The sequence below is a fragment of the Pseudonaja textilis genome, chromosome 1 (assembly GCF_049901715.1).
Source record: "Pseudonaja textilis isolate UNSWEBS1 chromosome 1, rPseTex1.2, whole genome shotgun sequence".
Taxonomy (NCBI): Eukaryota; Metazoa; Chordata; class Lepidosauria; order Squamata; family Elapidae; genus Pseudonaja; species Pseudonaja textilis.
In genome coordinates, this window is record NC_141990.1 from 331,154,272 (window position 1) to 331,166,873 (window position 12,602).

The window sequence follows — 12,602 nt, forward strand, 5'->3', positions numbered from 1 at the left end:
CTACACCTAAATAGATACCGATGATTTATTAGTTGGTTTACTAAATGCATCCAGATCAGGAGTGTCAAACTCTCATCATCACGTGATGTATCACGACTTTTTTTCCCCTTCACTAAATTGGGCATGGCCGGCGAGTTTGACACCCCTGATCTAGACTAACAGCTAGTTCTCTATTGTTCAGCAACTGCTTGAAGTTATAACAATGCTGAATGAGTGTTATTTGTGACTGGTACTGGTAAAAGAGCCATGGTGGCGCAGTGGCTAGAATGCAGTATTGCAGGTTAATTCTGCCGACTGCCAACAGTTCGATCCTGACTGAGTCAAGTTTGACTCAGCCTTCCATCCTTCCGAGGTTGGTAAAATGAGGACCCAGATTGTTGGGAGCAATATGCTGATTCTGTAAACTGCTTAGAGTGGGCTGTAAAACACTATAAAGCTGTATATAAGTCTTAAGTGCTATTGCTATTGCTGGTACTCCCAAGTTCTGACTGTCCCAGAATCCTCACGGTCATGTTACTATGATGTAGGCACTTGGCAGCCAATTCGCAGTTATGACAGTTGCAGCATCCTGCAGTCACGTAATCACCATTTGCAACCCTCCCTGTTGGCGTCCCACAAGCAAAGTCAATGGAGAAGCCAGGAGGGAAAGTCAATCTGGTACAAGTTATCCCCACTCCTGCCACACTGTGTCAGTCAACCCCAGCCCCCCCTCCCCCACATGCCCAGCAGCAGCCGTTTGCCAGCCTGAATGCAAACTGTTTGTGACTTGCAATGGCTTCCTCCTGACTTATGGTTTTAGGAAGTTACAAAGAGGTTCTCATTTAACAACCTGCAATCCTCACTTAACGATGGAATGGGAACTGCCAAGGTTTGATGGAACTTTATGACTGCATTGCTTAGCGATGGAACTTCCAGTCCCAATGACCGTTCTTAACCAAGGAGTACCTGTATGTTGCAGACAAATAACCTAAAATATTGCCTGAAGCCTGAAATGTTGGTAATGGTTTTAGGTCTTTTTCTTTCTTGTAGAGTCCACCCAAATTGAATGAGATCAGCACAGATAGTAACAAGGAAAACACCACTGGTGACTCTGGCTCTGAATCTTCATCACAGGAAACCACACCAGAAAAAGGTAAAACGGGCAATGTTCTGTCTCAGTCTCGGTCTCTGTTCCTCCCTCCCTCCTACCTCTCCCTCCTTCCCTCTCCTGCTAGAGCAGCTTCTGTCTCACAACCACCTATGGCCCTAAATTCCATTGCTGCAACTTTCAGAAGCCCCTGTGATTTAAGTGATGAAGATATAATGAAGTGCCATCCCTTTGGAGTGGGAAATTTGTGAAAACTTTAAAATAATCATATCTGATTTTGAAGATGGGTAACTTGCACCAACAAGGTCTTCTTTCTGTTTTTAGAAAAGAGAAACATTTTTACTTCACTACTTTAATAAATGTATTATGGCTGCCCATTCCAGAATGCTGGGTAGGTTAAAACATCCAAATTTATAATTAAAATCAGTTTAGAGACCCATGTTTTTTGTAGCACAAGCTGGATTCCTGGCCTGGAAAATGTCATGGATATTTACCGTCCCAGCAATAGACTTTTGGTTCTTATACTGAAGCTATTTGTGTTACGGGGTGAGAGTGGATGGGGGGGTGGGCTAAGTGAGTTAATTGTTGCTCTATGGTTCTTTTTGCTGCATTTAATTCATTTTAAACAGAATATACATTTATTTCTGTAGTATAACAAATTTAGTAACTAAATTTCATGGAGAAAAGTTATTTTGTGGGGGGGGGTTCTGGGGGACGGTGGGGGGGAATCTTCTATTCATCCAAGCTATGTACGAATGGATACAGGTACTTCTCAACTTATGGCTGCAATTGAGCTCAGAATTAACAGTCATAAGCCACGCCAGCTAAGTGAATGTGACCGCACCTGGTTTTACGACCCCTTTTGCCTCAGCCATTTAGCAAACCTATTTTATTCAGTGGGTGTTTTTTTTCTCGAAACCAGAAGTAAATGCGAGAAACTGGCAAAAATGTCTAAATTGCAGACGTGTTACCACAGGATGCTGCAAATGACTGTACATGTGAGTTGTTTGCCAAGCACCCAAAATGTGATCACATGACTCTGGGGGAGGCATCCATCGGAACTCCAGAACTGGGTCTTAAGTAGCTTTGGGGAGATCCTTTGTAACTTTGAATGGTTACTAAGCAATTGGATCACTAAGTGAGAACTACCATTATGAAAGAAGCGTCCACAGTCATAATACTGTTTTTCTCACAATTGATCACACTGTGTTTATTTTCATCTCTACCACAAAATTTTGCTATATGTGGAAATGCAGAAATGGGTTTGGAAGTCAAGGCTTCCCGCACATTAACCTTCTTCCATTTCTTTGCAGCCAATAATATTTCAGAATCGCTCGCTGAGTCCGCCGCGGCCTATACAAAAGCAACAGCCAGGAAATGTCTCCTGGAGAAGGTAGAAGTAATCACAGGAGAGGAAGCTGAGAGTAATGTGCTACAGGTGAGTAGGACCTGTAGAAGTCGGCACTTGGCTCGTGCAACTCCTCAGGATGTTTGCTTTACTTGGTCTTGCTTGCCAGGAGGGTGAGAGTAGGCTGTGGAGAAAACCTGTGCACACACACTTGGGAGGTTTACAAATACAAGCCTGGAGCATCTTCTGTCAGTCATTGTGCAGCCAATCTTCAGAATAAGAACAACCTTAAATCTGTCAAAAACTTCAGGGAGTTAATGTTGTTCAGTTTTTTCTTTTCTTTTTTTCTTCAAATCTTCTACATGTTAAAAACCTGCTTGGTACGGAATACAGGTAGTCCTCGACTTATGATCGAGCCCAAAATTTCTGCGGATAAGTGAGACAGTTGTTAAGTGAATCACTGAAATTGTTAAAGTTAGTAGCATGGTCATTATGTGAATCTGGCTTCCCCATTGATTTTCTTTATCAGAAGGTCACCAAAGGAGACCCTGGGACAGTGCAACATCATCAATATGAGCCAGTGGCCAAATGTCTGAATGTTGATCATATGACCCTGGGGATGCTGCAACAGTCCTAAGTGTGAAAAACGGTTATAAGTCACTTTTGGGGGGGTGTTGTAACTTCAAACAGTCACTAAACAAATGGTTATAAGTCAAGGATTACCTGTACAACCACGTGATTAAAATGTGAAGTCTTGCCTTCTTGCTCCTTGGGCCAACAGAAAAAGGTCCTCCTTTTTCCAGCCTTGATGTTGGTACTTCTGCTCCACGTTCATGTAACACCGGTTCTGCTTTGCTCCGGAATGGTGCTCAGTTAATGTTCTGACCCACGCCCTTTTCCGACAAATCAAACACAATTCAAAACGAACAGAAACCTTGTAATGCTTTTACAAAATAATTAGTTGTGATAAGCACAAGCCTTGCCAAACTGAGTGAGACTTACCAAAAGATAACAGACAAGAAATAATTTGCAAAATAACAATCTTCAAATACAAACTCAGGATACTGGAATGTCCAGGAAGCTGTAGTTCCAAAACATCTTTGCCTTCTGCAAAATACGTTCGTTCACAACTGGCTTTTATCTTCTTGAAGGAGGGGCCATTACTTTGCAGCCTTACTCCTGAGTCACCCGTGCTGTTGCAACTGTTCTTTCCTCCGAGCAATCCTGCGTGCACGCGCACTTGGCACAGGCTCCTCAGGAACCTCCTCATCACTGCTGCCAAGCCCCCACAATCTCTGAAGGCAGCAGTCCATTCCCTAATGGTCCCGGCCCCTCATCTGAGTCCTCACTTTCTTCAGCCGTCTGCACCTGCTGCCGGCTAACCACAACAGTTGGATGCTCTGTGCAAGGATACCCATCCCAGTATATCTGTGCTGAATCAGACCAAGAGCCCCCTATTCCAGCAATTGGTTTGGAGTTGTGATCAGCCAGTTGTTTCTGGGGAACTCTCAAGCGGGGTGTGAAGTTGTGTTCATTTTCTTGTTTATGTCTGAGGTTCACACTTCACTCTCAGCTGTAATATGTGTTGCTTCTTCGTAGTTTATCCATAAATCACGAGTAAACAAAGGATGACTTAGCAGAGCTATAATATTTCTCAACCTCAGCAATTTGAAGATGTATGGATTTCCGTAATTCTTCACATCTTAAAGTTGCTGAGGTTGATAAACACTGCTGTAAGCTGACCACACAGAGGTTACATTTAGATATGTCCATTGAGGCTTGACAGAGTCATGTAAAGAATATCAATAATTAATTCTGCTGGACGAGCCCAAAGGCTTACGTAATTCGGAATTCTTTTTTACCTGTTGCTTCTTAAAAAATTCATCTTTTTATTATATGTAGTATCTGTTGTTAACTATCTTGGAATGTAGAAGTACCATCCTTTTTGCAATTTCTGTTTGGGTTACCTCCTTTATTTTGCCTGCTTTAAATGCTACTTTATCTGATACATAGATGAGAGGGATTGCGGAAAGCGTTTCCATCTTTCTTATTAGGGAGAAATAATACTTTTGAATTGGGGGAGAGCACGAAAACCCATTTTTCAAATGCATTGGAGGCTCTGTGGTTTGTGATCTCCTGGTGTGCTGCCTTCATTAAAGTTCTCCAGCTAATGTTTCTGTTACAGATTCAATGCAAGTTGTTTGTCTTTGATAAGAGCTCCCAGTCCTGGGTGGAAAGAGGCCGAGGGCTTCTGAGGCTGAATGACATGGCGTCTACAGATGATGGGACATTGCAGTCACGCCTGGGTAAGAGGAAAAGACGCCAGAAACCTAACCAACCAATCAACCACTGCAGGAAACTAGATTGCAGTCGGATCCAATATAGTCCCGGAGATCCGTTTCCATGCCACCCAGTTATTATGGATGGGCATTTCAACATAGACATTTGTAGCTTGCAGGAGTAGCCCGTGGCATCAGGTGCCCTTGTGATTAAGGCTTGTTGGTAGGCACAGTGTGTTTATCTGCATTCTAATAGTCAAGCAATTTTAGGATACCAGTCTTGTAAAAGGAATAAAGAGGACGTGAGGGGGAAATCAGCTTTCCACAACGTAAATTATGCAAGAATACGTGAAACTGGTTTATCCTCTGACTGCAATTGTTGAACGATATCAGGATGATTGCCTGCCATTCTGAGAGAGCTATACTGTCTCTCAGCAACTTTATCTCAGCGATTTTAAGACGTATGGACTTCAACTCCGAGGCCACCCATCTTAAAATTGCTGAGGTTGAGAAACATTGGTCCAAGTCCCAAGATAAAATATAGCACACTTAAAAGCATCTTCACTCCTCCAGAACGTTTGAAAAAGTTCAACCAACTGCATCCCTCTGTAAAACGTTAAGTGTGACCTTTGCCTGCCCCGATGATTGGGAGAATGAAGTACCTGGTGATGTCATTGGGTTGACCTTGGTGGAGACACAGCATCAGCTTGCTTTTGAATGCACACAAACCTCCTTTAGGATGGACTCTTTACTTAATCGAAGCTGAGAAGAAGGAATCCATCTACTATGTCTTGAACAATCTTCCAAATTTCCTTGCTTCCTTGGGGTTGTGGGAATTCATCTTCCTGCTGTAAGAACTGCTAATTCGGGGTTGTATTACAAAATATGCCTGGATTTGTGGATTTGGACTTATAATGAATACTGTAGTTGCTGTTTTTGAGGCATATTTAAAAAATAGTAATAGTTGACCGTGTCTCTTTCATCTCCGTGGTACTTTCAATTAGTAATGAGAACACAAGGCAGTCTGCGATTAATCCTGAACACCAAACTCTGGGCTCAGATGCAGATTGATAAAGCCAGTGAGAAAAGCATCCGAATCACAGCCATGGACACCGAAGACCAAGGAGTCAAAGTGTTCCTTATATTGGTAAGGCCACAGATTGAGTCAAAGGATATATTTGAATAGGACATTATGGGAAGTCATGGTTGAAACTGGAGGTTACGATTCATCATAATTATCCATTTGCCAGAATGCTGTCAGGCACATCCTTCTGTAGGGCAGACCCTAACACCCCTGTTTCTTTTTGCTTTTTTTTGTTAGCAGATGGCTACATTTCCAATTTAAACACAGATGTGCAACCACCATTCTTTGGTTAGATTTAAATCCAACCTTTATTCTGGGTTAGCTCAAGGTCACAAGCATACCTAATGCCATTCTACAAGGTGGGTTGGACTGAAGAAGAGGGAGGGATCACCAAAACCACCCAGCCATCTTTCATGCCTAAGGAAGGAAGAGCCTCCCAGATTCTAGCCCACTAATTTAACCACTATAGCAAACTGCCTCTCTTGATTTTCTTAGGAAAGCTTGCAGGGGCCTGTCTGAGGTCAAGAGCCATCCTGAGGCTTGACCCTGAGCTTTGCAGCGTGCCGCATTCCCATTTAAAAAAACAACAACCTTATTTTGAATGCACAAGAGTCATTTGGCAAAAAGCACAACAGGCACCAAGTGAAGTGTCCACATGCACATCAGGAGCTCCAGTGTATAATAACAGAAAGAATAAATCCAGATATTGTGGCTCATTAGTTACAGGTTAGGACTAGGGAAACAGGCCACTATGGTTTGTTTAATTATGGATTAAAACATCATAGTGAGCCATCTTGTGTAAACCCAGGTAAGGGGTCCGTCTGTGACATTCCTTTTGAAAGTTAGCTGACCAAATGCTTCTCTATAATCCAGGCAAAGAAGAGCATTGCCCTCTCCAGCTAGGATTTAGAATTTAGACTAACTTTGAAAATAGAGGTCCTGTGTCAAAATTTTGGCTAATATGCTATAGACCCCATTTTCATTCATTTGTCTCCTCTTCAATATGAACAAATAAGAATAAAAACAAATAACATGCAAGAGCATCATAGGATTCCATTTGGAAGGCTTTCTGGTTTACCACTAGATAAATGGACAGACGGACAGACAGATTGATAAACTCCTGGACTGGTTGCAGAATCCAAATTATAGCATTTCTAACATGTTATTGTCAGCCTCTATCTCAAGGGAAACCCCCAATCCCACAGATAATAAGTTCCATGTTGAATTGCCCTTACTAGTTAGAAAGTTTTCTGGTTTGCCGTCTGCCACTTTGTCACCCAAATCAGTTATTTGTATTCTAACTTCTGGGTTGGTAGAAACAGATTGTGACCTAATTATGTGCATCCTATGCAAAGAGCTTTTTTTTTTATAAGAGTAGCCTCACAAAGCAACGCTTTGGAATACTATGCGGAGATTTCATTCCTCTCCGCTGTTAGTAGCTGCTTTCATGCTTCCTCTTCCTGCCCTGCATTGATTTGGCCACTCCCATCGTGAAAGCCTTTCAGATTCACAGATGTCCCACATTGAGTTCTTTAGCAATCTAGTTATATTTTTGGCTAAACGGACAAAGGGGGTGCGATGGCTCAGCAATTAAAGACACTGAGCTTGGCAGCTGCAAAGGTGGACAGCCTGGGTTCAAGACCCAGCACCATGGACGGGATGAGCTCCCGTTCCTGCCTCTGCTCCTGCCTTCCTAGCAGTTTTAAAGCATGCATATGTGAGTAGATTAATAAGTGCCACTTCAGTGGGAAGGTAATTGTGTTCCATTCGTCTTCGGCATATAGCCATGCTGTCCACCTGACCATGGAAAATGTCTTTGGAAAATGTTGGCTCCCTCAGCTAAGAAAAGGAGATGAGTGCCGCCCCCTAGAGACCAACCCAACTGGGCAGGGGAAAACTTTGCTTTACCTACCTGGACAAGTGACTTGTCCGTTTGCAGCCCTGATTACTGATTCTCTCTGGCCTTTAGGCAAGTTCTAAAGACACAGGACAGCTGTATGCAGCTTTGCACCATCGGATCCTGGCTTTGCGAAGTCGTGTAGAGCAAGAGCAAGAAGCCAAAAGTGCAGCACCAGTGCCGGAAGTGACACAGTCCAACGAGGAAGACAGCGATGACGATGTTCTTGCCCCTTCAGGATCACCTGGAAGTGGTAAGCAATTTCCGGGGATACAGGTAGCCCTCAAATTGCAACCACAATTGAGGCCAACATTTCCGTTGCTAAGCAAGACAGTTAAGTGAGTTTAGCCCCATTTTGCCACTTTTCTTGCAACCGTTGATAAGTGAATCGCTGTGGTTGTTAAGTTAGAAACATGGTTGTTACAGTGAATCTGGCTTCTCCGTTGACTGCTTGTCAGAAGGTCGCAAAAGCCTGATCAGGTGGCCCTCAGACAGTGCAACCGTCATAAATGTGAGTCAGTTGCCAAGCGCCTTGATTTTGATCATGTGACCATGGGGATGCTGCAGTGATCATAAGTGTGAAAAATGGTCATAAGTCACTTTTTTTCCAGTACCCTTGTAAGTTGAGGGCTCCCTGTATTCTGTTCAGAACAATTGATGGGGATACCTCCAGTCTTGGGTTAATTCTGATATTTCCCTGATGAAATAAATGACAAAGCATGTCTCAACCACGAATAACAGTTTGCAGGATGTTATCACCCTGGTAGGTGTGTGTCTTCAAGAACCTGCGGACTCTATTTTGATTCAAATTGTGCATATGGAAACAGGTTATCATGGGAAGACATTATTTTTTATACCACTTTCACATTATTGAGCTTAGTTATTGTAAGGATGGTGTCTGTTCAGAGGTTATTTAAATTTATGTCTTTACATTTAAGAACCAAATGTAAAGAAATTTTAAAACAACCCTAGATGTGGGTTTAACTGCATTGCAGCCTTGTATAATATTTCTGCTAGTGTTTTCCCAATAGGTCTGGGAGCAGAATATCCTGTCAGTGTACGTATTGGGCAGGGTAACAGCAGTTTGGAAAGTTAATGGTTTGGCGTTTCTTCTTGAACTCTTTACAGATCGATGCACCTGACCAGTTAACCTGACTTGCTTAAATTAGTATTTAGAAAAAAACTCTCGTATTATGTTTTGTTGATTTGGATTTAATATTGAAAAAGTTGACTGTAAATTGCTTAACCAAGAATGAATTAGTAAAAATGGAAATAAAAACTGCCTGAAGTTAATGGTGGGAATTGATTCCCATTGGGAATAAGCAATGGTTCTACAACGCTGCTTTGAACACGAACCTCCCTGTTTCGTATTGCAGGTCCCACCGATGAAGTGGATGGGCAAACAACCAGCAGTACATAGCGGCCACGATCCAGACCACGTGGAAGAGCAGCTGCCAGAAACCCCCTTTCGCAGGGCCCTTCGTGACTCATGCCCCAGGCCATCTCTTGCTCTGGACAGCAACAGAGGCTCTGAGATTTAAGAACTCCGCATCCCTGTTCTGGTTTTTTTTTTTTTTTCTGTGTGTGTGTGTTGAATTTTTTTCAGGGGGGCTGGATCAGTTGATTCCATATTAAACAAAAACAAAACAAAACACAGCAGACTTTGGACAAAACTGGCTGAATGTGATTTTGGGACATTTAATTGCTCATCATATTGATGAGCAGGGAGAAAAAGAGTACCATTTCTCTCTCCCCCCCATTCCCCCCCCCCCAACTTGTGATTCGTTGTAAGGGGCAGGTTCACCAAGGCTTGCCATAGCTTGCCCGTGGCACCTCTTTGTCTTGCCATCCACATTTTTCCTCCGTCCCCTGACTCCAGTAGCTGAATGGCCCTTCTCTCGCGGACCCTTCCAACGCAGTCTCTTCTTGCCTAAAATCCCCCATCGCCCAGCTCTGCTTCCTGCCTCTCCCACCATTTTTGAAGAAAAGAAAAGTCGGATTTCAACTGGAAGACCTTTTCTCTAAAAAAATAATAATAACGATTTTTGCCCCCATTGGAAACTTCGCTGACAATAGTGTGGCTTGTCTGAGGGGCATCTCTTTGGGGATTTAAATTTTTTTTTTCATCGTGGAAGTTAAAAACAATACAATAAGACTTTTGCTGAGTTTGTGGATGGGGCGGAAACACTTTAAGCTCTGGAGTGGAAAAGGGGGTGTGTTCTTTTTTTAATCTTGTTTTTTTGCTAACAACTCCTTCCTTTTTCTGGTTATCATCATTGTTGTCATTTTGGGACTTCAAATGTGGCGATAACTTTTTTTTTTTTTTTAGATTTTAATAAGATACTCTTGTGTGTTGACCAAGTGGGCCCCTTCTGTTTTGTACTGTTATGTTTCTGTTGCTATTTAAAAGACAGTGAAGCCACTGTGTAAATAGACATCCCGACACAGGCACACACGTGTACATATATAACAGGTATTCATATACCAGGTTGTTTTTAATCCTTTCAAATAACCTTTTATTTCCTTCTTGCCTTGCCAAGGTGCTTAACCGTCGATTAGGAAACAGCTGCCTTTTTTTCCTGAAAACAGGAGGGCTACTCTTCCGATCTTGGCCAACTACTAAAAAAAAAAAAAAAAAAACAGGTATTGCTTTGGGCACTTTCTCTTGGTCAGTTTGTGCCTAAATACAAATTACCTAAGTATCAACCTGGGCTGCCACTGGCTCTGTGGGTTTGTTTGATTGAGATGTGTCCAGAGAGGGCTCTGTTGAAGTGGGAAGCCTCTTTGAATAAGATCGGCATTAAAAAAAGGACGGTTTCTGGCTGTAGCTGGAGTGTGATATAAGTAAGTTGGGCTGCGACATCTTTGGGCAAAGACCACAAAGACTTGGAATGCTTTGGTGACTTCCTGTTGAGGACTCTGTGGAATGGCACACCTTATCAGAACAGGAGGATTTCACCGTAGAAGAATTGGTGGCCTTTTCCCACCTCCCTTGGCCTTGATGGGACCACTACGTGGTTGAGCTCCCAAATCTGAGCCATTTGTAATGAATATGGTAACACGACAGAGTCGGGACAAGGCACAGTCTGATTCCGCCCGTGGTGGTTGGGACGCGAAAAGGCGGCCTTCTTTTCACCTTGTCAGAGGGAGCCCTGGAACCAAGAAGAGGGTGGAAGCCTGTTTTTCAATTCTGTCCACTGTGGAAAACAAGAAGGACATTGTAATTCAAAGTCACAAGTTGCTGAGTCACAGAAACAACTGGGAAACAGGCAGGTTTTATACTCTTGCCTCCTCGGTGTAACGGATTGAAGTTTTCATCAGGGGTCAGAAGTCTGTGCTGGAGTCGTTTCTACCGTCTTTGTCACTTCGGAAGAGCTTCAGGCTGACAAAAGTTTCTTCTCACTCTCCTTTCCTGGGAGAGAAAGCGGATGGCCATGCATGTGTGCAGCCTTCTCCAGATTTTTTGTTTTGTTTTTACTTTATTTTTCTTCCTCTCCCCGTACGTTTCATTTCTCAAATATACCACATATGTACATACCAACCACCTACTGAATAACACTGAAGACTGATACGATTGTAACTCTTGGGCAGTTGTGCTGCTTTTAGGGAGAATAATCTTCCACTCTGTGTTAACAAGACACTTCCCCACCACCACCCTTTTAAGACAGTTAAGTAGAACAGTGGATGCAAATCTGGTTTTTTAAAGTTACTTTGGCATAACAGGAATGAGTGAGATGGGAATAGGGTATAATTTTATTTGCCTTTGTTAAACATCTGGAGGTAAGAGGATCCTGTCACTGGTATGGATGTGATTGTGTGAAACGGCTGGGTAGGTGTGTGTGTGTGTGTATGACATTTTGAAGGAGGCACCCAAAGTCGTCCAGGGTAAGAGGCTGTCTGGTTTCTCTAGAAGCGTTAATATTCAATGGAATGTTTAAACAGTTACCCACGAGTTCATTTTTAAAAAAAAGAAACAACCAAATTTGGCAGCTATTTATGGACACAGTGGTTTGGATTCAAGTGCTTTGCTACGGCAAAGAAGGAGATTCTACGTTTTGTTCTAGGCCAGCCACAGGCTGTATTCCTTGCACAGTGACTGTCTGGAAATGCATTTTGGGCTCTTTCCTGAGGTGGAGAGTTGGCTGGGCCAGACACAGACTTTATAAATTTGTTTTCTTCTTCAAGCCGTTAGCCAATTAGTGATAAGTAAAAGAAAAACAAAAACCAACAACACCCAGATAACACCCATGTGTTTTGGAAGATTTCTGTACAATTGTCATATCAGATGTATTTGGAAATTACATTAAAAAAAACTTGTAACAAAAGTCTTGCTTTGTGTAATTCTGTGATACAAGGAGAACAGCAGAGGAGCATAGTTTCATTTCTTGTGGAAAAATGTGATTGTGTGGAAAGGCTCTTAACTGAGGAACTCTGCCATCTTAAGGCCATTAATGAAAGTGCCTCCAAAAAGAGCACAAAATTCAGAAATTAGGTGATGGGTCTGGTTGTCTGTTTGATTTGTGAAAAAAGGAATACCAAATTGTTACAGAAATGATATTCAAGTCTGGAAAGTTGAAAATATGAAAAAAAAAATCAGAACAACTCCACCTTGTATTAGATAGAAGTTGAAGCTTTGACAGGATTTCAAGACTGATGTCAGCCCTTTGAGATAGGCAAAGTCAGAGAAACCTGTTAACCAGAAATCTTGAAATGTACTTTCATGCAGTGTTTCTCACACTTGGCAACTTTGAGATGGATGGACTTCAACTCCCAGAATTCTATGCTGGTTGGGGAATTCTAGGAGTTGAAGTTCATCCATCTTCAAGTCACCAAGATTGAGAAACACTGCATTAATATATTTTGAAACAGAATCTTGAAAGCCTGTCAAAGACCTTCAGTGCAACCTA

General features: G+C 42.4%; 1 protein-coding gene across 4 annotated transcripts in view; it reads left to right on the forward strand.

Annotated features, from left to right (window-relative positions):
* The window catches only part of RANBP3 (RAN binding protein 3), a 38,218-nt gene extending 26,198 nt beyond the window's left edge, over positions 1-12,020 (forward strand). For 2 of the 4 annotated variants that reach the window (XM_087922859.1, XM_026698866.2), the window contains 6 exons: positions 1,030-1,132; positions 2,401-2,525; positions 4,621-4,741; positions 5,719-5,861; positions 7,768-7,948; positions 9,072-12,020. In XM_087922859.1, the coding sequence (XP_087778985.1) occupies positions 1,030-1,132; positions 2,401-2,525; positions 4,621-4,741; positions 5,719-5,861; positions 7,768-7,948; positions 9,072-9,115 (717 nt within the window). In that variant the 3' untranslated portion in view covers positions 9,116-12,020. The remainder of the gene's footprint in view (positions 1-1,029; positions 1,133-2,400; positions 2,526-4,620; positions 4,742-5,718; positions 5,862-7,767; positions 7,949-9,071) is intronic. The other 2 variants (XM_087922860.1, XM_026698869.2) reach the window with 1 other exon arrangement.
* The last annotated feature ends 582 nt before the right edge of the window (positions 12,021-12,602 follow it).